Source organism: Lolium rigidum, chromosome 3 (genome assembly GCF_022539505.1).
Source record: "Lolium rigidum isolate FL_2022 chromosome 3, APGP_CSIRO_Lrig_0.1, whole genome shotgun sequence".
Taxonomy (NCBI): domain Eukaryota; kingdom Viridiplantae; phylum Streptophyta; class Magnoliopsida; order Poales; family Poaceae; genus Lolium; species Lolium rigidum.
The window spans coordinates 39472768-39494229 of record NC_061510.1 but is presented as its reverse complement, the minus strand read 5'-3'; the positions used below and the strand labels follow the sequence as shown (position 1 = coordinate 39494229).

Genomic DNA, 21462 nt, shown 5'->3' with positions numbered 1-21462 from the left:
TCGCTGCTGCCCCAGCCCTCGGCCGGAGCCTCTTCTTCCTCGTCATCATCATCGTCCTCGCTGTCCGCCCAAGCGCGGAAGCGCTTCGCCGGCGGATACCCAGCGGAGGAGGAGGAGTCATCCTCCTCCTCTTCCTCCTTTTCCTCCTCTTCTTCTTCTTCTTCTTCTTCTTCTTCTTCCTCCTCCTCGTCGGAGGAGGTGGAGTTCGCCCAGGAGTGGAGGTCGTCCTCGCTCTCGCTCTCCAGCTCCCCTTCGATGAGGAACTGGAGGTCGTCCTCCCCATCGGTCAGGGGTAAGTCACCATCTGACCCGACGAGGGCCTCGGGTGGGCCATCTGGCACGTAGTCAAAGTCCCACTCTTGCTCGCTCGAGGAAGAAGATTGGAAAGAGAGGCCTGATGAGACGGAGGAAGAGGAAGACATTGCTACAGGGAAAGAGGGTTTTTTGGTGCCGATGGTTGGAACAGAACAAGGGGATGAAGAGGCGAGCCGTTCGGCACAGTTAAATAAGGGGGGTATAGTGGAGATTTAATGCCACTACGGTTTCCGAGGAAGTGGTGTTAAAGCTATCAAATCTTGCAGAGAAGTTGTGAAGGCAAGGCATCATGATGAAGGATACTGCGACGGTTCTGCTCTGCCACGACATGACCCGACGAAGAAAAAAGCAGTGATTTTGGAATTATCATTTCCAAAACCAGGGGGGCATGTGTTATCACCAGAATTTGACCGGATCAGAGGTGGGCCGCGATTAAGATGGGCTTGAAGAATATACACGGAAAATATACATGAATCGGCCTTGTATACAAGGTTTGGGCTAGTTTGCCCGTGTATCTGTAAATATAGTAGGATACGTGTCGGTTAGATAGAATTTGGCTCGTGCACGGTTGGGATTATTCCCACGTTAGAAAGTCTACGGACTAGAGTTATTGAGAAAAACAACAATCACGTTCATCACAAACCAATCTAGGCGCATCGCCAACCCCTTGTTTCGAGGGTTTCTTCCGGGTAAGCATCATGCTGCCTAGATCGCATCTTGCGATCTAGGCAGTATACGTTTATTCGTTGTTCATGCGTTGCTCGTGCTGAAGCCTTGTTGATGGCGAGCAACGTAGTTATCATAGATGTGTTAGGGTTAGCATTGTTTCATCGCGTCACATGCTTTTGTCCATGCAACCCTTAGACGTCTAGCCGCCCTTACACCTATCTTAGGTGTAAGGGCGGCACCTCGCTTGATCATTATTTAGTAGATCCGATCCGTTATGATTGCTCCTTGTTCTTCAAGGATTAGTTTAATATCTGCATAGTTAGGCCTTGCAAACGGGTTGAAGGATCCGGTAGCACGTAGGGTGTAGTTTGCTAGCCCTAGATAAGATGTTCCGGGATCAACTTCATGTTGGTTTTTAGGCCTTGTCTAGGGTTAGTTTATTATCACCGTGCGTGGCTGCCAGGCTCAATCACGCGTGGGATGTTCCGATTATGTGGTGAAAACCCTAAATCGTCGTAGGTCGTTTTAGCTTTTTATCGATCAAGCAGGACCACCATGTGATCGTAGACCTCATACGAATCATGGGTGGATCGGCTCCTTGAGCCGATTCACAGGATAACCTGAGAGCCGATCGAGGCTCGTATTTAATGTTTATGTGTATGCCATGCAGGAAACTAAGCGAAGCAAATCCATCACCTTCCTGACCAGGTATAGGTCAGGTGGCACGCCCTTGCACCAGCATCGGACGTGCGTGCCGAGGTTTTGCGGGCCGTCGCTCGAGAGACCAGGGCCAGCCGCAGTTCTGGGAGCCTCCCGGCTCTACTGTGTTGCCCGTCGTTGCTCGCTGGTGGGTTTCTGACCGCAACATATACTCAGTTTTACCCTCAAGTAGCTGGTCAATATAGAGTCAACAAATGAGATTAACATAGCTAATTGAGTCATTCCATGCGCAAAAAATTCCAAAAAAATAAAAATGTAGTGGCACCTACTCATGGAGTCTTCCTACGTAACCTGCCACCTAGGAAACCTTAACAAACATAGATAAATCAAGTTTTACCATAAATTGCTACTTCTGAGAATCACTAGTAGCTATGAAGATGCATGGTTTTCCACTCAAACCCTTTTGCAAAACATCTTCCCCAAAACATAGTTTGTCTAAATGAGGCCATAATTGTCACACTCATGTATATTTGAATTGCAAATAATTTGATGTAGCCCAATATGAATTATATTGTACAAAACACACATTTTTTATTTTATAATTCTTTTGTTTGAACCGCTTAGTCTATTTACTATTTACGTGTCCTTGGTTTCTTAGTACTACTCAGTTTTGACCTCAAGTACTGTCACAAATGCTCACAGAAGCCCAAACTTATCCTGATTGGTTCAGCCATTATCACACGAATCGACTCCACCAACCGTTGATCCGCTGATCTAACGGGCAATATACCCCTCTCCGTCTCTTCGTGGCCACCTCTCTCTCTCTCTCTCTCTCTCTCTCTCTCTCTCTCTCTCTCTCTCTCTCTCTCTCTCTCTCTTCGTGGCCACCACTCTCTCTCTGTCGGTGGACAGTGTCACCCCTCTATTTATGTGCAATAACGAGTTCGCCACGTAACTATATTCCCTCTATTTATGCATTATTTTCCACGATCTAAAAATGTTAAACTAAAAAGTGGTATAATTTGGTGTAAACAAGAGACATACATATTTGCGGATTTCGGTGAATACATTATTTGTCACCCCTCTAACAATTATCAACTCTCTTTAGCATTCCTTTTCTTTTAGGGAATACAGTTTGGGATATAATTTTGGTAATTTGAAACGGCCCAAAAGTGGTAAAATTTTGGTATAAGGGCATCTCCAGCGGCGCGACGCAAACGGACACTGAGCGATCGTTTGTGTTCGTCGTGACCGGAAATGCGTCTGGCACCACCTCCAGCGGCGCGACGCATAGTGACCGGGCCGTCCGCGGGACGCAAACCTGGCCCAAATATGCGCTAGGTTTGCGTCTCCGCGGACGCTCCGCGGTCGCGCCTAGCGTCCGCTCGCTTCCCTACGGGCCCTCATGGCAGCGACGCAGGTTCGATCGGCCTCGAATTCACAACGCGCGCCGGTGTGGCAACCGCGCCGATCAACCGCCGCAATGGAGCGCCGAACCGCCGCGGAAGAGCAACCACTGGCCTCTTCGTTATACGCGGCGTCGTTAATCCCTGCACCTTATAACCCCTGTGTCTACGATAATTCAAGTTCAACCGCCTCCTTCTTCTTCCTCTTCCTCTTCTTCTTCTCCAACACCGGCACGCCATGAGCGACTACACGCCGCCGTCCGACTCGGAGAGCGAGGGCAAGTCGCCCGGATTTCTGCATTGGTGGGAATCCCCTGTGACGCCAAGCGATCCGGGCTCCACGCCCAGCGACCCTGCCTCCACGTCGAGTGAGGAGGAGGAGGACGGAGGCGGCAATGCCAACGAAGGCCATGAGGAGGACGGAGGCGGCGCTGGCAGCGACGCCGAGGACGAGGAGGAGGGGCAGGAGGAGGAGGACTCCTACACCAAGTTCGCCCGGTTGGAGGCGCAGGAGGCGGCGGACGACAAGGCGGCGGCAAGGAAGAAGTCCCGGGCCGGGCAAGGGCGCTGGCGCGGGCGGCGCGTCGTCGTCTGTTCACCGACGATGACGACGAAGACGCCATTTCTTCCAGTTTCAACTCCTCGACGGGCGCGTCGTCCTCCAGTTCCGACGAGGAGGTGACAAGCAAGAGGCTCAAGAGTTTCGACGACGAGGCAGGGCCTTCTAACAAGAAGGCCAAAAATTAGTTTTAGTTTATATGTTTTTAAATTTGTTCTTGTTTGTATGTTAAATATGTTTGAATCTATTCGATTGAAGTATCCGGTTAATTGTTTAGGCTATAATCTATTCGATTGGAGCAACATGACATCATTGAGTACTACTTTTTCGCGTTTAAACTTGCTCATTCAACAAAAATGAAAAGAAGTAGCACCAAAAAAACACTTGCATGTCCAAAATGCGTCGGACCGCCGGAGGTAGCCCCCGACGCAAATGGACATTTCGCCCCTCGCGGTCATTTTGGCATCCGCCAGGCGACGCAAACGGACGCCAGCGAACAATTTGGGCGTCCGAAATGCGTCGCGCTGCTGGAGATGCCCTGAACATGAGGCATACATATTTGATGGATTTCAGCGAATGGATTATTTATCACCCCTCTAACAATTATCAACTATCTTTAGCATTCCTTTTCTTTTAGGGAATATAGTTTTGGTAATTTGAAATGGTCCAAAAGTGGTATGATTTTGGTAGAAACATGAGACATACATATTTGGCATATTTGGGGGATTTCGGTGAATGAATTATTTATCACCCCTCTAAGAATTATCAACTTTCTTTAGCATTCCTTTTCTTTTAGGGAATATAGTTTTGGTAATTTGAAACGGTCCAAAAGTGGTATAATTTTGGTAGAAACATGAGACATACATATTTGGCATATTTGGAGGATTTCGGTGAATGATTATTTATCACCCCTCTAACAATTATCAACTTTCTTTAGCATTCCTTTTCTTTTAGGGAATATAGTTTGGATATAATTTTGGTTATTTGAAACGTCCCAAAAGTGATATAATTTTGGTATAAACATGAGACATACATATTTGTGGGACTTCGGTCTGTATAAAGATCATCTGTATAATTTTGAGGTCATTTAGAGAAGGTCGAAAAAACCTAACTTGTTACAAAAGCTGGTTTCAGTGAGACCAAACGGCATGCGCTTAAACAAAGTGTTTTTTCGAACATCTCCAAATGACCCCAAGATTTGCATACATGATGCCATACCTGAAACAACAAGGAATATCTAAAAAGTGTCAAAAACTTTTGCCGAACCGTATAGCTCTATCAAAAAGAACCTCACCATGGTGCCAGTAAAAATTTTAGTTACAAACTTTCGTATTTTACCTAACCTTCAACAGGAAATTTGTTTCAAATTCATTTTGGCGTACAAGAAACAAATCCCACCTTGATTCGAGCACCACAACCTCCAAACGATGTCGATGCCGATATCGGCATGGTCAGAACGGCTATGCTCGCCACCACTGCTAGGTCACCGTCGGGATGCACCCTCAATGCCGTCCCCTCATTCGATCACTGACACACCAGAGATACCGCCGAGGCCAATGCCGAACGTACATGCTGATGCCAATGCCGAACATGCACGCCGTTGTGGGCACGGCCACGCCGCCCCGCTATGCTGGACGCCACAGACCACCGCAAGGTCTTTCCCTTCGCCCCCACACTCCCCTAGCACCCATCTATACACGCCAGAAAGGAGAGACACTAGTTTTCTCTACATTGCTCGCGTTCGTGTCCGACACCGTCAGTCAATGTGTTGAGGTAGTCGTCGATGTCCTCGACCATTTCTTCTCTTCTTTGCATGGTTAAATGCATCTAGTTCATATCTATCTAATGCGTCTGGTCTCGCCTCATGCAGTTCTTTGTGTACGTAGATCTCGTCTCGGCACCCCGCAGGCCACCTCCTCCGTGCCATCGCTGTAGAGCTCCGTTTAAAAATCTAATCCTACCCGCGTATTGCCCCTTGTATCAGCGTCATGTCCCCACTTGTCATTCGATATGCCGAAGCTCCACTCTTCCGTGTTTTGGTCAGGGATACGGCGATGCTTACGGTCAAACAAAGATGGATGGTCTGACGTGTCTTTGCGGGCTCTACGTGGCCCCACTAGTCAGCAGATAACAATCAAAGTTGTTGACCCGTCGGGCAACCATCCAGCACTTGTGAGGGTTTCAGATAAGGGCTTGGGCAAAACTGAGAAAAAACTAAGCGGCTAGGGAAAACTGAGCACAACTAAGGACCCGAGGGCACGGAAATATAAATCCCTTTTAGATTTGGCCAAAAAATAATATAAATTGATATGATACTAATATCAATAAGGCGTGACATCGTGCCAAGAGGTTAATATGATTGATATGATACCAAGAGGTTAATAGAAGTGTGACATCGTGACCAAGAGGTTAATAGGATTGATATGATACTAATATCAATAAGGTGTGCTGGTGTACTTGGAAGCTTGTTCGAAAAAAACTCAAAAGTTTAGTGTGTTTGGGTTGGAGTAGTTTAAGGATGGGTGACCGATTGAGAAGTTTGACCACAAGTAAGTACTTTGACTAGAGATTAAGTATAGTTAGAGACTAAACTGGTCAAATAACTCAAATAATAGAAATTCTAAAAAAAAACTAGAAACAATTTTAATGGAAAACACAAAAAAGTACTAGAACCGTTTCCCAGCCCGGAGAAATATAAAGTAATTTTATTTAGAAAGAAGACCATAACGTCTAGCTTTAAATTAATAAAATCCCAAACGGTTGTATACAACAGCGTGGAAGATCACAAAAGAAATGCTACTGCCTCCTTCCAAATCAATCGACTCAGCTTTACTAAGACACACATGTATCTACACATTGAAAAACAGCTAGATATGTGTATCTAGACATAATTAAGATAAATAATTTGAAATAGAGGGAGTAGAAGAAAACACAAGAACAGAAAGTAACATAAGGCTTGTAGGTATCGAGGCCCTCTTTCGTGAAAAAAAACACAAGAAAACTAGTTGACTCTAATGATCAAAACAAACTAGCCGACTCTAACAGTCAAAAGAAACTAGCTGACTCCGGAAGTGACCAACTGACCTGCTGAGCACGCACTCACCTGCAACTGGGGGCATGGAGGCGCAACAGAATCAACCATTTCCATCCTATAATGAAGGACCACTGTCTCCTCGCCTCGGCTCGAAAAGCGCCACACCGTCGGACGATGGATTGCTTACCGTGACCCTGAGCAAGGATGAATGCTGGCGCGGAACCCCACTGTGAAGAAATTGCCAATCAAGGTGTGTAAGTTGTACCTTGGTGAAGCAGCGAACCTGCCTAAATCGCTCAAAAAATAGAAGGAAGTCGCATAATTGGTTGTTGACAAAGAAGATGTACAAGTGTAAGATGTAGCCTTGCCAACCACATGGGTAGGGCCGAGAGCACAATAGGAGATCCAGATCACACATCGAGCCACACAACTTCTGTCGGTGGAGGAGAAACCTTCCCTCCAACCTAGGCTCGTGGTCTCAAATCCAATCATAGGAACACCACGATAGGGCAAAGAACATTGAAATATTTTCCACTAGCGAGACCGTAAGAATCAAGACCAAAACATAAGCCACAACACCTCCATCACCCACTAGCCACCACATACCAACACCCGCAACCCCATTGTTCCCAAAGGTGGTGCCTTCAAGATGGTCTTGGCACCAACAACCTTGCTGCCCAACAAAGTTGGGTCTTAATAGGTGACGGAGTGATGCCGACAGCTGCAGAAACCACCGCTGCCCGCCGACCCAATTCGTCTGCATGATCAAGGATGTTGGTTCACACGGTGCATATTGCTCGGCGCCAAGTAAGTGGCACCTCTCCACCCTAGGCCTCCACCTCGGTACCCTAAGCTCTCCATAAGGTACATAGAGCATTGAATGCCTCGCCATGATCTTCCATGGTTGCGCTCCAAGCTTGCCCAATGGCTGCCTCTGGTAGCGGCGAGGAAAGCGAGGTGAGGAAAGTGAGCCGACAACTGGAAGGGGAAGAGGATGCTTGTGTAAGCATAATTACCGATTAGATCATTGCAGGAAATAGATGGAAGACGATGTTTGGTAACGCAGTTCAACGATAAACGCCTACATCTGTGAGGCATACTTTACGGGCGCTCCTCCCCAGATACTATCATAGTACCAGTACCATCGATGACAAGTCCGCCACGATGAACATACACGTCAGATCTAGAAATGTCACGCCGCTCCAGTGCCTCTGCCATGCGCACCGGACCATCCCTAAAATCAATCTTGTGCCTAATTAACCTAACTTTCGTGTAGTCTATTTTAGCTACCCGGATGCCTTTATATATTAAGCCCATGCTACAGAGTTTCACTTCAATACGTAATCTACCTGCACGGCTGCATAGTTAAAATCCAACTGTAGGCTATACTCATATTCGATATAACTTCAACATTTAGGATTTTGGTCCTGAGTCGTCCGAGAGATGCTAAGTGAGGACCCACCTCTCTTTCTGGAAAATCTGAGGACAAAGTAGCAGCACCTTAAGTAGACAGCGGTAGATAAAGATAGTTCATGCCTGTCCGTGGGAGCTCGTGGCCGACTGTGAGATGTAACGTGTGTGTATGGGTAGGAGTAGACCCCGGAATTTAGTGCAACGGGACAAGCATCGGTGTACCGAACGGGCGGAGAAGCAATAAAAAAACAGTGCAAACGGACACGAAACATAGAAGAAAAAGTCAGGGTCTACGTATGATCACAAGGCGGCCCATGCTCTCTCCACTTCTATACCTGAAAGTGAAGCGGCATCCAGCGACAAAAGGCGTCATGCATGGTTGCTCCTTGTTTCCTTTCTCTACGTCCAGAACCACTTTAGCCCAACTCGATCGTCTCATCACACGCCACCTAGCTTCTCCGTTTTAACTTAGTAGGCTAGTAGCACATGTTGTCCGGAACTTTGTCCGAGTACGTCCTCTCAGAGTGAAGCTCATGCCCTGACAGCAAGTGATATATACTGGCAACGTCAATGTCAAATTCATCAGCTGCATAGAGAGAAAGTAGCCTCGGCGAACATGGCTATAGCTCCGCGCACCTCGTGAAATGCGTGAGCCGTCAATTATGCCAATCAACGACGCAAGAGAGGCCAATACGCAAGAGATGTCTCTCTATACGTATGGCCCTTTCTCCTTTCATTTTTTCTTGCGAGAAATTATAATGGTATTCAAGTAGGTGGTGTCCCCAAACTGCACACACGAGTCCCTCGCCCTCCTGTACATCATGCGCATTCTTCTCTGGCCTTGTCCCCTCGCAGCTAACCCCTTTGGCTTGGCTTGGCGTCACTCACCTCCTCTATAAAACTCTAGCCTCCTGCTTGCGTCTGCAACTAACTGAAAGCGTCGACGTCGATCCATCATCATAAGGTAGCCAAACCACCACCAGGTCAGTGTGTGCACAGGCGATCGATCGGCCTTTCTCAACGACGACGGCCAGCTGCGGCGAAGTCCACCATACCATATGGCGTCCTCAGGCGTGACGGGGTCGCCGTGCGGCGCGTGCAAGTTCCTGCGGCGCAAGTGCGCGGCGGAGTGCGTGTTCGCGCCCTACTTCTGCGCGGAGGACGGCGCGTCGCAGTTCGCGGCCATCCACAAGGTGTTCGGCGCCAGCAACGCCGCCAAGCTGCTGCAGCAGGTGCCCCCCGGCGACCGGAGCGAGGCGGCCGCCACGGTGACCTACGAGGCGCAGGCGCGGATGCGCGACCCGGTGTACGGCTGCGTCGCCCACATCTTCGCGCTGCAGCAGCAGGTGGTGGCGCTGCAGGCGCAGGTGGCGCAGGCCAGGACGCACCTGGTGGCGGCCGGCCACGGCCACCCGCTCCTGTACCAGCAGCAGGCGGCGTGGCAGGTGGCGGAGACGTCGACGACGCAGAGCAGCTCCGGCTGCTACAGCGCGCACCGCTCCGACGACGGGTCGTCCATGCACGCGCCGGCGGAGATGTACTGCTTCGGCGAGCAGGAGGAAGGCAGCTACTAGCCTGCTGCGGATCGATGATTCGTTCAGAGGAGGACGTACACTCACGCGGCGCCTGCGAATTTCTCCTTGTACTTGTTGCCGATCTTGGCTGTAAAGGGTGCGGCTGATCGTGTGCTTGAACATCAAGAACAACTCATAAATTGGAGTGCTGAGAACTTCTGTTTTTTTAGCTGGGACGACTTCTGTTGAGAACTTTGTTTTTTGAGCGAGAGTGTTCAGATATTGTAATGGTCAGGTTGACTTTGGAATCTCGATGGACGGCTTAAATTGCAGGCCTAATTGCACAGGGCGGGCCAGCTGTTTGGGCTGTATTTTGGTCTGGAAGGCTTTACCGGGTTTGGGCTGGGCCACCTGCTAAATGACAACGTAGGTCTTGTCGTGCCATTACGGGCCGGGCATACATTGAGGACCTCGTTAGGTCTTGTCGGGCCGATGGGTTGTCAAAGTTCTGCAGTCACCAAAATCAACATCTCAGCCCTATTGACAATAGGCCCATTATGTCCCATGTGTGTATGTGAGTGGGCCTAGATGTAAACTTAGGTAATATCCTTCTAATTTGTTAGCTAAAGTGAATGCACACCATCATAATTCATATAATCCCAGTTCCTAAGGGTTCCATTGGCAGCCATTCCGACTAATCGATTGTATGAAGTAAGGATAAAATTGCAAGCTGGGTGTGGGGTGTGCGCATTTTTTTTTGTATGCTTTCAAGCAGCGTATAATGGGTTATCTCTAAGCTTGTACTGAGCAATTGATTATCCTTGCATCTTTACCTCACTAAGGGTGTTAGGTCTATGCATGTTCCAACTTACCCTACTATCGACACGAGTTTTGTGATTTCCTAGCATTTCAAGCATCTAGCAATGTGATTTTTTTGCTTCGTCTCTATGCAAAAGATTTGTTTTTTCTGATCATTGTCGAATTGGTTCTTCCAATCTATTGGTAGTTTGAGGTACAAATAACGAGATGCCTTATAATGTTTCATATAAAAGTAAGTGACAAGAGGGAAGCACATCTGAAAGGTAAGCCTTTTTATTTACTGTAAAGACTACATATACTGATTGGGGCTATCATTGCCTGAAGTTTATGCTTCTTGTTTAAGCTTCTTGTGATGGAATACTTTACATGCCAGTGTCTTAATTTTGTGAGTAGCTTCTTAGTCCATGTATTAAATTAAAAAAACACTCTGTAGAATACATAGTTCAACTTTGCTAGAAAAAACCTATTATCAACTCAGTTGACTCTTTCTTTTTTATTTCTTCAAGCACCAGAAGAAAATTTCCTGGTTGCTTCTTGGCATACGGTAGTGGCATGGCTTAAATGATTTACTCGCAAAGTAAAATGTGGTTTGTTCTAGCAACAGAACTGGCATACTCTACATACATACATAACCATCTTACAGGAGCTAGCATTCCACAAGCAAAGCATCCATGGTGTTTGCACAAATTAAATAGATTTGAGAAAATCCAAGTTAATTAGTAAACCGCTCGAGACTGAATGTACTCCTTGGGTCTGAAAATTTAAGGCGCGCAAGGACTTTAAGGTTCAAATTTGACCAACAGTTAATCTCATAGTTCAAGTTTGGTTCATATTCAAATGAATTTTTTCAAAAAGCTTTTTTCTATATATATATAATATAGAAATTAATTTTTGGTCAGCTTACTCGAACCTTAAACTCCACGCATGTGCGATAGTTTTGATGAAGAGAACACTTCTATCAGGTATTGTTCGTCCGGTACTTTGGCTCGCATCAGGACGGTTTGTCCATGTTGAGCAGATCATGCATGAATAACTTAGACGCAGAACACTACTAGAAATACCCTTATAGCCGCACTTATTACCGCTGGCGAGTCTGGTTCGAAGTGGCCAGCGGTAAAGCCTTTTAGGCCCTCCTCGTGTTACCGCCGGCGAGTTGATTTGAGATCGCCGGGGATAGGGCACTTACCGCCGGCGAGTAGGAATTGCATCCGCCGGAGATAAGGTGGACCGAGAGCACCCGGATGGACCTCCCCTTACCGCCGGCGCTTTGGTCTATAAGATGCCGGAGGTAACCTAATTACCGCCAGCGAATTCAATTCGCATGTGCCGGGGGTAAATTCGTTTCTTTTGTCCTTTACACTGTCTACACACGCCACGGCACAGCCACACACACTCAACTACACGCACGCCCCTCCAATCCCCTCCACCTCTCTTCTGTTCTCCATCCTTTGCTTTCCCCTCCTGGACACGCGCGCACCATGGTGATTATCTTCTTCTCTTGATGGCGGGCGGCGGCGGCGATCTGCAGCAGCAAGGACGAGCCGGCACCGCGCGGGGACCTGGCGTCCGAATGCGCAGCGGAGGCGGGGGCGTGGGCCGGGATCGAGAGGCTGGATCTCGGGGACGGGAGGGCGGCGCTGGTGGCGGGCGGGAAGCGGAGCGTCTACCTCATGGAGTGCAAGCCAGTCTGGGGCTGCATCGCCAGCCCCGGATGTGGCGGGGAGATGGAGGATGCCTGTGCCGCGCTTCGCCGACGTGCCTGTGCGCCTCCTCGCCAGGCGCCGCGACCTTGAAGGGCTGGGGATCGACGCCGACGCGCTCCGGAGATGATCTGTACTCGCTGAGGTACCTGATGCACACAAAATTCACTCCCATCTCCCCTCCCTCTCTACGTTTTGTTTCTTCACGAAATTGCTACTCCGAGATGATCTGGCGTCTATTCCCTGATTCGTGGCAATTCCATTTGATGCCGCTCGCCAATTCCGCTGTTCATGCGTCGTTTCCGTCAAACATTGCAGGCAGTTTCCTCATCTCCAGAACGGGAGCCAGAAGATGGCCATCGTCGTCGTCGAGCGGGATGGTAGCGTGCGGCGGCGGGATCCAGATCGGGAGCCAGGAGTGGGACTTGATTGCTTTTGCTTTTCTTTTCAGGGTCCTTCATGTAAAATTGTAGTTCGGTTGTACTGTTTTTATGTCTGGACTTTTTTGTAACCTGTACACATCCTGGCGCTGCGGATGCGCCGCTCGCCATCCTTTTTTTTTATCTGCAAAAACTGATACCGCCGGCGAATTGCTATGGGAGTAGGTAAAACGCCGGGGGTAACGGCCATTTACCACTGGCGAGTTCGAGAACGCCGGCGGTAAGCGCTTACCACCGGCGAGGTTATCGCCGGCGAATTCGAAAGTGCCGGTGGTAAGCATTTTCAGGTCGCCGGCGGTAAGCTTTTTCCTAGTAGTGGAAGAAACAGGACATGCATGCCTCATGCATGCAGGATTTTGAGGAACATTTCAGTAGCGTACTTACTACTGTCCTGTTGTTGCATTCAATAAAACTACTAGCTGGTGAAGGAAAATCTGAAATGGATCATTAACGCAAAGTCTTCATATAAACAAACTGGTCATCTTGCCTCGATCTTTTTAAGGAGGAACTGGTGCCTCAAGTAATTGGACTTTGACTTTATCTAGGTTTCATGCTTCGCTATATCAATCACAAAATATTGTTGCACTTGAATTGAGTGCCAACCGGCCTCTTCCTTACTTATGTCGTTCCTGTTCCATTCTGCCCCAACATGTCCTGACGTTGTTCATTTAGAAGAAATGTAACGACCTCACTGTTATGTTCTTAAGCACCTCACCCACTTTGAAGGGACAAGAAATATATAAAACAAAAAAACTATGATCTTATAGTACATATCCCATTTCTTCCCCAGATATCAAAATATGTTATTCAACCAAACCTTATAGAGAGTTTTTAGCAATTATAATGTAAAACGGGATACAATTCACATCCTTTTTGAGGATTAATTACTGGCCAAGCATAACTTTGGAAAGATCAAGCTTATCATTCATGCATGATTAAGCACTGTACTGCAGCCAGGGGCGGAGCTCTATAGTGTTACCCTGATGCACATGCATTCATCAGGGTAAAAAAATATCTTTAGTGCTAATTGTGAGCTTAATAAGGAAAATGCATGAGGTTAGACTAACAAAAGTGCATTATGGAGACATAATTTCAACTAGCAAGCTGGTTGAACGTGCATCAGGGATACTTTGCCTCCAGCTCCGCCCCTGACTGCAGCATCATCGCATGTAAAAAAGGCAGCTAGCTAGTACTTCTGCACATACTACTTCGATCTATATCAGATCCATATAGGTATCTTTAGAAAGGCAGTATAAGATATAGGTTCTGTAAAAGAAGAGTTGCAGGAGTCAATGAAAACAGTAGTATAAATGGATTTTCCACATGTGCGGCCTGAATCAGTTGTCTCGATCTCACTATGCATATCCGCTGTCCATCATTACCTTCTAGCTAGTTCAAGTGATCTTTTCTACTGGCAATATATTTCTGACATGACAAGTCGAAACATAATTGCAGATCCACTACTGCAGCAACAAATGGAGAAGATAACATATTTCCAAGCAGAAATAGTACCAGATCATATCAGCAAGCATTTTTATCTCCCTAATTAATTAGGTTTCAGCAGTGATCACATATAGATGAACACACTCACATCATTCTAGGTTTATTACCGTCTAGGAGTGTGATTGATGGGCTGAGGCTTCGAAAACTGAACATATATTACCCAAACTCCTCAAGTCCAAAACATGATCTGCAATCGATCAACGTCTATATATATCTTGTGATATATATTAAATTCTGCACTAGCAGACTAGAAGTAGTTCTTAATGGAGTTCTTACGAGCGATTAAGGTAAGCATAAGCAACGCTCTGCAGGTCCTCGGAGTCTTGGTACCCGGAGGACGAGGACGACCTCCACCCGCTCTCCTCCGCCGCCCCGAACGACGGCGACTGATCCATCGCCTCGTAGCCCCCCGCCTGCCCGTCCGCTTGCTCCAGCGCGTGGTACAGCGACTGCTGCATGTAGTCGGAGGTAAGCAGCGCGGTGATAGATTCGTGCCCGGCGCTGCCATTGCCCCACGATGGCTGCGCGGCCCCCGCACCAGCGCCGTTGTCGTTGCACCACGGGTAGCCACCGTGCCCGTACTGCTCCGCACCGCCGGCGTATCCCTTGGCGTCTTCGTGCTGCATCATCCCTTGCTGCGGTGCCCCCTGGGCCTTGAGGTCGGCGAGCTGCGCCTGGAGTGTCATGACCTGCTGCTGGAGCGCGAAGATGTGGGCGACGCAGCCATAGACCGGGTCGCGGAGCCGGGCCTGCGCCTCGTAGGAGACGGTGACGGCGGCCTCGGCGCGGTCGGCGATGGGCAGGTGGGCGAGGAGCTTGGAGACGTTGCTGGCGCCGAAGACCTTGTGGATGGCGGCGAAGTGCGCCGCGCCCTGCTCATGGCAGAAGTAGGGAGCGAACACGCAGCCGCGCGCGCACTTGCGGCGCAGGAACTTGCACGCCCCGCACGGCGACCCGAATCCCGTCATGCTCATCAACCGATCGGATGACGGTGGCTCACTCCGTACGTGAACGCTGATCGATAGATAGATAGATCGAGTTCTGTGCTTGCTGAAGTACACCGGTCTTTCTTGGGTTGCTTGCTAGGTCTGTCGTGGTGAGTTGAGCTGAAGACCATGGCTGCACCCCATGGCTTATAAGGGAGAGGAATGGAGGAGGAGGCGAGGAGCGCATTTGGGGATTAGGGTCTGCGAGACTAAACAATTCAGACCTGTCTCCCAAATAAGCAACCGACTCCATTATTCTGAGCTCCCAATGGCGCTCGACTCTTTGCCCTCCCATCTTCATTTTCTGTGTACAACTAGCTACAGGAGGCGAGGTAGTACAACTAGTGTACCACTATGCCAATCCCAAGAGGATTAGCCATTAGAACAATTAAGGACAAGGCACAATGGGGCTAGGTCATCTGGGAGCAATTATATAGTACTACTTTTCTCGTGTTTTTGGAATGGTTTAGTTTAATTAGTTCTTTTCCCCTGCCTGCTCGTGTGATTGTTTCTTTTGTGATTAGTTGGGATGGGTTGCTGCGAGACTAGCCAGCAGAGCTCAGTTGATAAATCAGGGGATAATGTATATATATGCTGGTTTTTAATTCGGCTGTATGGTGTAGTAGTAGACACATTCATACATCACCTGAGACGTGGAGCTGTCGTTTGTGTTCATATTTTTCATTTCTCTCTCGGGAGACACAAATGAAAGGAAAATAGTAAGTGATGGGGAAATTAAAAGCTTAATTATGCTGCTCACAGACATCACTTTGATAAATTAGCAGGAAAATGTGCATATATGTTTATGCACTGCAGCAGGCATGTATGTCCAATCATGTGAGAAAACAATCTAGCAATGGGCTATCGCTTAAAGAAACATGTTCAGGAAAAAGAAGCACCAACTTGTGTACCTTGATCTGTACCGGCTGCCCCTAAACTAAAGTGGCACCTGCAGGAAAGATTGGAACATAGCAACAGAACTTTTGCAACTCTGTTGTTGCCTCTGCATCACCTTGTAGGGCTCAGAAGTGTGATACTACCTGTAGTGTACCTACTATCCTAATTAGCCCAACTCTTTTGGCCTCCCACTAACCACTGCAGGTTTGCTCAGATTAGGCTGGCCTATGTGTTAATACTTTCACTAGGTGCTATCGTATGCTTATCGTTGCGTTGTTATTGTGATCCCATGACTAACTCGTGTAGTTAGGTTAGTAGTGGTAACAACTAATGAAGACACATGCCAAAGAGTACTTGAGTCCCAACGTGGTCAGTTCAACAACAAGAAATCCCCAACGTGGCGAACACCATCCTTCTCACAAACAAATGGCACTAGCTATGGAAAGAAAGCGAAAAGAAAATGTTCTGCGCAGCACAGTTTGAAACCTCGGTGTGGCAGGCCTACATCCCTGTCCCTGAAACATTCCCACCGTCATGTCTCGTGTGCATGTTCCCAAAATTCTCCTCTATCTTTGACGGGGAAAAATGACTTTCATGATTTAACCTAATGGCTTGATTTACATTTTTCTCCACTATAAACTCATTTAGCAGCTTTAGTCTCCGTAGCTATCATCTCTCGGGGCACCTTTCCCCGTACTCATTATACTCAATTAGCCAGTATAGGAAGTATATTCATATCAAAGTGAGACTAAGTACACACTCTGCATCACTCCATACTTCCCCGGTGGTCCACCAGGAGCACATGTGAAACCCTAGTTGAAACCCGGTGGTTGCGGATTATTGCATCACTCCATACTTTCCCGGTGGTCCACCAGGAGCTGCCTGCGAAACCCTGGTTGAAACCCAATGCTGGCTCGGTTAAACTCACAGTTGATGGATCTTTTAAAGATCATGTTGGTGGAGCTGGGATGATTCTCAAAGATGATACAGGCTCGATTATCCTCTGTGCATGCAAGTGGATCAGTCCTTGCATTGAACCATTAGAGGCAGAACTACATGAGTGTCTAGACGGGTTGGCTCTCGCCCGGGCTCACTCTACCCTCCTGATTGTTAGAGTATATATCTGCATATTGTAGTTACCACATATGTTAGGGGGCTTCATGCATATTTGCATATGTACATGTACTATATATATTGTGGTCTTTGGCTCCGTGGTAATACAACAAGTATATTACCCTAACATGGTATCAGAGCTCTAGGTTAGCTCCTCGCAGCCGCCGCCGTCGCCCGCCCCGGCACCCTGCCGCCGCGTCCAGCCGCCGCCGCCGCCTTTTCCCCGTCGCCTCGGCCCTCTCCGTCCCCGGCCGCCCGTCGCCCGCCCGTTCTCCGCCCGGGCGATCTCCGCCCCGGCCGATCTCCTCCCCGGCCGTCCCCGTCCGCCTCCGCTCGGCCGCTGCCCGCCGCGCCGCCCCGGTCGCCGCCCGTCACCGTCGCCCCGGCCGTCGACCGCCGCCGCCCGGTCGTGCTTCGCCCGGCCTCGCCATCCCCGGCCGCTCTCCCCGGCCGCTCCCCGGTCGACGTCGCCCAGGCAGCCGCCGCCCCGGCCGCTCTCCGCCCCCGCCGCCCCGGCCGTTCTCCGCCCCGGCCCTGGCCGCCTCCGCCCCGACTGCCGTGTTCCGGCCCGCCGCCACCCGTCGTGTGCGTGATTTCCGTCGCGTGCGTTGATCTGATCTATTTCTTCGTCCCGTAAAAAAAGAGAGAGATATGTCTTCCTCCTCGGGCTATGTTGCGATTCCTCGCTGCCCGGTGATTTTTGATGGCGTGAATTATCCTGATTTCGCTGCCTTCATGCGCGTCCACATGCACGGTCTTCGTCTTTGGGGTGTGCTTTCTGGCGAGGTCTCCTGTCCGCCGCGCCCCGTTGCTCCTACGGTGCCTATTGCACCGACACCCGTTGCCCTTGCCCCTGATGCTACTCAGGCGGATAAGGATGCAGCCAAGAGTGCTGAAGATACTGCTCTGGCTGAGTATGACCGGAAGGTCCAGGACCACTCTACTGTTGTTGCGACGTACCGGCTGGATCTGACTGACTACACTAAATGGATAGATGAGGATGCTCGTGCTGCTGCTGTTCTCACCTCCAGTGTTCTGCCTCAGTATGCTGCTGAGTTCATGGGTCTTCCCACTGCTGCCGCTCAGTGGGCTTTTCTTCGTCAGCGCTATCAGCCGTCTGGGGATGCTCTTTACCTATCTGTGGTCTGCCAGGAGCATGCCCTTCAGCAGGGTGATTCTACTATTGATGAATTATACACTCAGAGTGCTGCTATTTGGCGTCAGCTTGATTCTCTTCGTACAGCTGTGTGTGCCACTGTCCCTGCTGTCTGACTGTGCGCGCGAATCTGGAGTTTCAGCGCGTCTTTGAGTTCTTGTCGCGGCTCCGTAAGGAGTTTGAGCCGCGTCGTGCACAGCTGCTAGCTTGTGGTCGTGTTCCGCTCTCTGAGGTACTGCCTGAGCTTCTTGCTGAGGAGACTCGTCTTCGTGGTGCTGGTCTTCTTGAGGTTCCCTCTGTACTTGCTGCTCATGGCCCTCCTGTGCAGCCTGCTCGTGGTCCTCCTATGCCACCGGCTTCGTTGCGGTCTCCAGCACCACCGATACTCTCTACTCCTCCGGCCCAGGGCCAGAGTTAGCCTCAGCAGCCTCGTGGTATGACAGCACCTCCATGCACCTACTGTGGCAGGTCTGGCCACGATGTCTCTAGCTGCTGGAAGAGGGATCCAGCTTACGTCAGCTGTACCATACTCGTCGGTAGGCTGGTTCTTCAGGATCTTCTGCTGTTGCGCTGTCTGATCAGGACATTCTCCGTGGTCTTCATGGTCTGCTCGCTCCTACAGGCTCTTCCTCGTTGGGTACTGATGGTTCTGTGCCTAGCTCTTCTGGCACCGCGCAACCACCACCTTCTACACAGTCAGGTACGTCATCCCCGTGGTATCTGGATTCTGAAGCTTCTTTTCATATGACTTCTGCGTCTTCTATTCTTTCTGCTCTTCGCTCTCTTGTTTCTCCTGTCCGTGTTATCACGGATGATGGTACCTCTCTTCCTGTTTCCAATCGAGCACCCTTTCTACTTCCTCTTTTTCTGTTCCTGATGTTTCTCATGTTCCTAGTCTTAAGATGAACCTGTTTTCTGCTAGTCAGCTTACTGATTCCGGTTGTCGCGTCATTCTTGACGCCGATTCTTGTGCTCGTTCGGGACCGCCGTACATAGGCCCCGGTTGCGGTCGGCCCTCGCAGCCTTGAGTCTCCGGGGCTCGGGAGTTAGACTGGCTTCGCGTTCCTCCTGCTGACACTTCATCTACCAGTTCTCCTGCGGTTGTTGCTTCTGTCACTGGATCTTTTCAGCAGTGGCATCATCGGCTGGGTCACCTCTGTGGCTCCCGTTTATCGTCATTTGTTCGTCGTGGTCTTCTGGGGTCCGTTGATGGCGTGTATTTCACACGTTCGTTGGGCAACCCCAAGAGGAAGGTATGATGAGCACAGCAGCAAGTTTTCCCTCAGAAAGAAACCAAGGTTTATCGAACCAGGAGGAGCCAAGAAGCACGTTGAAGGTTGATGGCGGCGGGATGTAGTGCGGCGCAACACCGGAGATTCCGGCGCCAACGTGGAACCTGCACAACACAACCAAGCTACTTTGCCCCAACGAAACAGGGAGGTTGTCAATCTCACCGGCTTGCTGTAACAAAGGATTAACCGTATTGTGTGGAAGATGATTGTTTGCAGAGAAAATAGTAAAAACAAGTATTGCAGTAGATTGTATTTCGAGTAAAGAGAATTGGACCGGGGTCCACGAGTTCACTAGAGGTGTCTCTCCCATAAGACGAACAGACATGTTGGGTGAACAAATTACGAGTTGGGCAATTGACAAATAAAGAGAGCATTACAATGCACATACATATCATGATGAGTATAGTGAGATTTAATTGGGCATTACGACAAAGTACATAGACCGCCATCCAACCGCATCTATGCCTAAAAAGTCCACCTTCGAGGTTATCATCCGAACCCCCTCCAGTATTAAGTTGCAAGCAACGAGACAATTGCATTAAGTATGGTGCGTAATGTAATCAACAACTACATCCTTAGACATAGCATCGGTGTTTTATCCCTAGTGGCAACGAGCACAACACAACCTTAGAACTTTCATCCTCTGTCCTGGTGTCAATGCGGGCATGAACCCACTATCGAGCATAAGTACTCCCTCTTGGAGTTAAAAGCATCTACTTGGCCGGAGCATCTACTAATAACGGAGAGCATGCAAGATCATAAACAACACATAAGCATAACTTTGATAATCAACATAACAAGTATTCTCTATTCATCGGATCCCAACAAACGCAACATATAGAATTACATATAGATGATCTTGATCATGATAGGCAGCTCACAAGATCCGACAATGATAGCACAATGGGGAGAAGACAACCATCTAGCTACTGCTATGGACCCATAGTCCAGGGGTAGACTACTCACTCATCACTCCGGAGGCGACCATGGCGGTGTAGAGTCCTCCGGGAGATGAATCCCCTCTCCGGCAGGGTGCCGGGGGCGATCTCCGAGGATCCCCCGAGATGGGATCGGCGGCGACGGCGTCTCGGTAATGTTTTCCGTATCGTGGCTCTCGGTGCGGGGGTTTCGTCACGGAGGCTATTTGTAGGCGGAAGGGCAAGTCGAGAGGCGGCACGGGGGCCCACACCACGGGGCCGCGCCGCCCTAGGGTTTGGCCACCCCGTGGCCCCTCTTCGTCTCTCCTTCGGACTTCGGAAGCTTCGTGAGAAAATAGGCCTCCGGGCTTTTATTTCGTCCAATTCCGAGAATATTTCTTTACTAGGATTTCGAAACCAAAAACAGCAGAAACGACAAGCGGCACTTCGGCATCTTGTTAATAGGTTAGTTCCGGAAAATGCACGAATATGATATAAAGTGTGCATAAAACATGTAGATAACATCAATAATGTGGCATGGAACACAAGAAATTATCGATACGTTGGAGACGTATCAGCATCCCCAAGCTTAGTTCTGCTCGTCCCGAGCGAGGTAAAACGATAACAAAGATAATTTCCGGAGTGACATGCCATCATAAACTTGATCATACTATTTGTAAAGCATATGTAGAGAATGCAGCGATCAAAACAATGTGTATGACATGAGTAAACAAGTGAATCATAAAGCAAAGACTTTTCATGAATAGTACTTCAAGACAAGCATCAATAAGTCTTGCATAAGAGTTAACTCATAAAGCAATAATTCAAAGTAAAGGTATTGAAGCAACACAAAAGAAGATTAAGTTTCAGCGGTTGCTTTCAACTTGTAACATGTATATCTCATGGATATTGTCAACATAGAGTAATATAATAAGTGCAATAAGCAAATATGTAGGAATCAATGCACAGTTCACACAAGTGTTTGCTTCTTGAGGTGGAGAGAAATAGGTGAACTGACTCAACATTGAAAGTAAAAGAATGGTCCTCATAGAGGAAAAACATCGATTGC

The 21462-nt window shown here is 48.8% G+C and overlaps 2 protein-coding genes across 2 annotated transcripts; one reads left to right on the top strand and one right to left on the bottom strand.

The window, feature by feature from the left end:
• Positions 1-9114: 9114 nt before the first annotated feature.
• Positions 9115-9630, top strand: LOC124698589 (LOB domain-containing protein 29-like). The gene has a single exon (XM_047231073.1). It carries the CDS (start codon positions 9115-9117, stop codon positions 9628-9630), a length of 516 nt encoding a protein of 171 aa, XP_047087029.1.
• A 4674-nt stretch (positions 9631-14304) lies between these two features.
• Positions 14305-15006, bottom strand: LOC124695739 (LOB domain-containing protein CRL1-like). Its single transcript, XM_047228557.1, has one exon. The coding sequence runs from the start codon at positions 15004-15006 to the stop codon at positions 14305-14307; it is 702 nt and encodes a 233-aa protein (XP_047084513.1).
• Between the last annotated feature and the right edge of the window lie 6456 nt (positions 15007-21462).

Coding starts and splice junctions, on each gene's coding strand:
- LOC124698589 (XM_047231073.1), top strand. CDS start 9,115: ATGGCGTCCTCAGGCGTGACGGGGTCGCCGTGCGGCGCGTGCAAGTTC.
- LOC124695739 (XM_047228557.1), bottom strand. CDS start 15,006: ATGAGCATGACGGGATTCGGGTCGCCGTGCGGGGCGTGCAAGTTCCTG.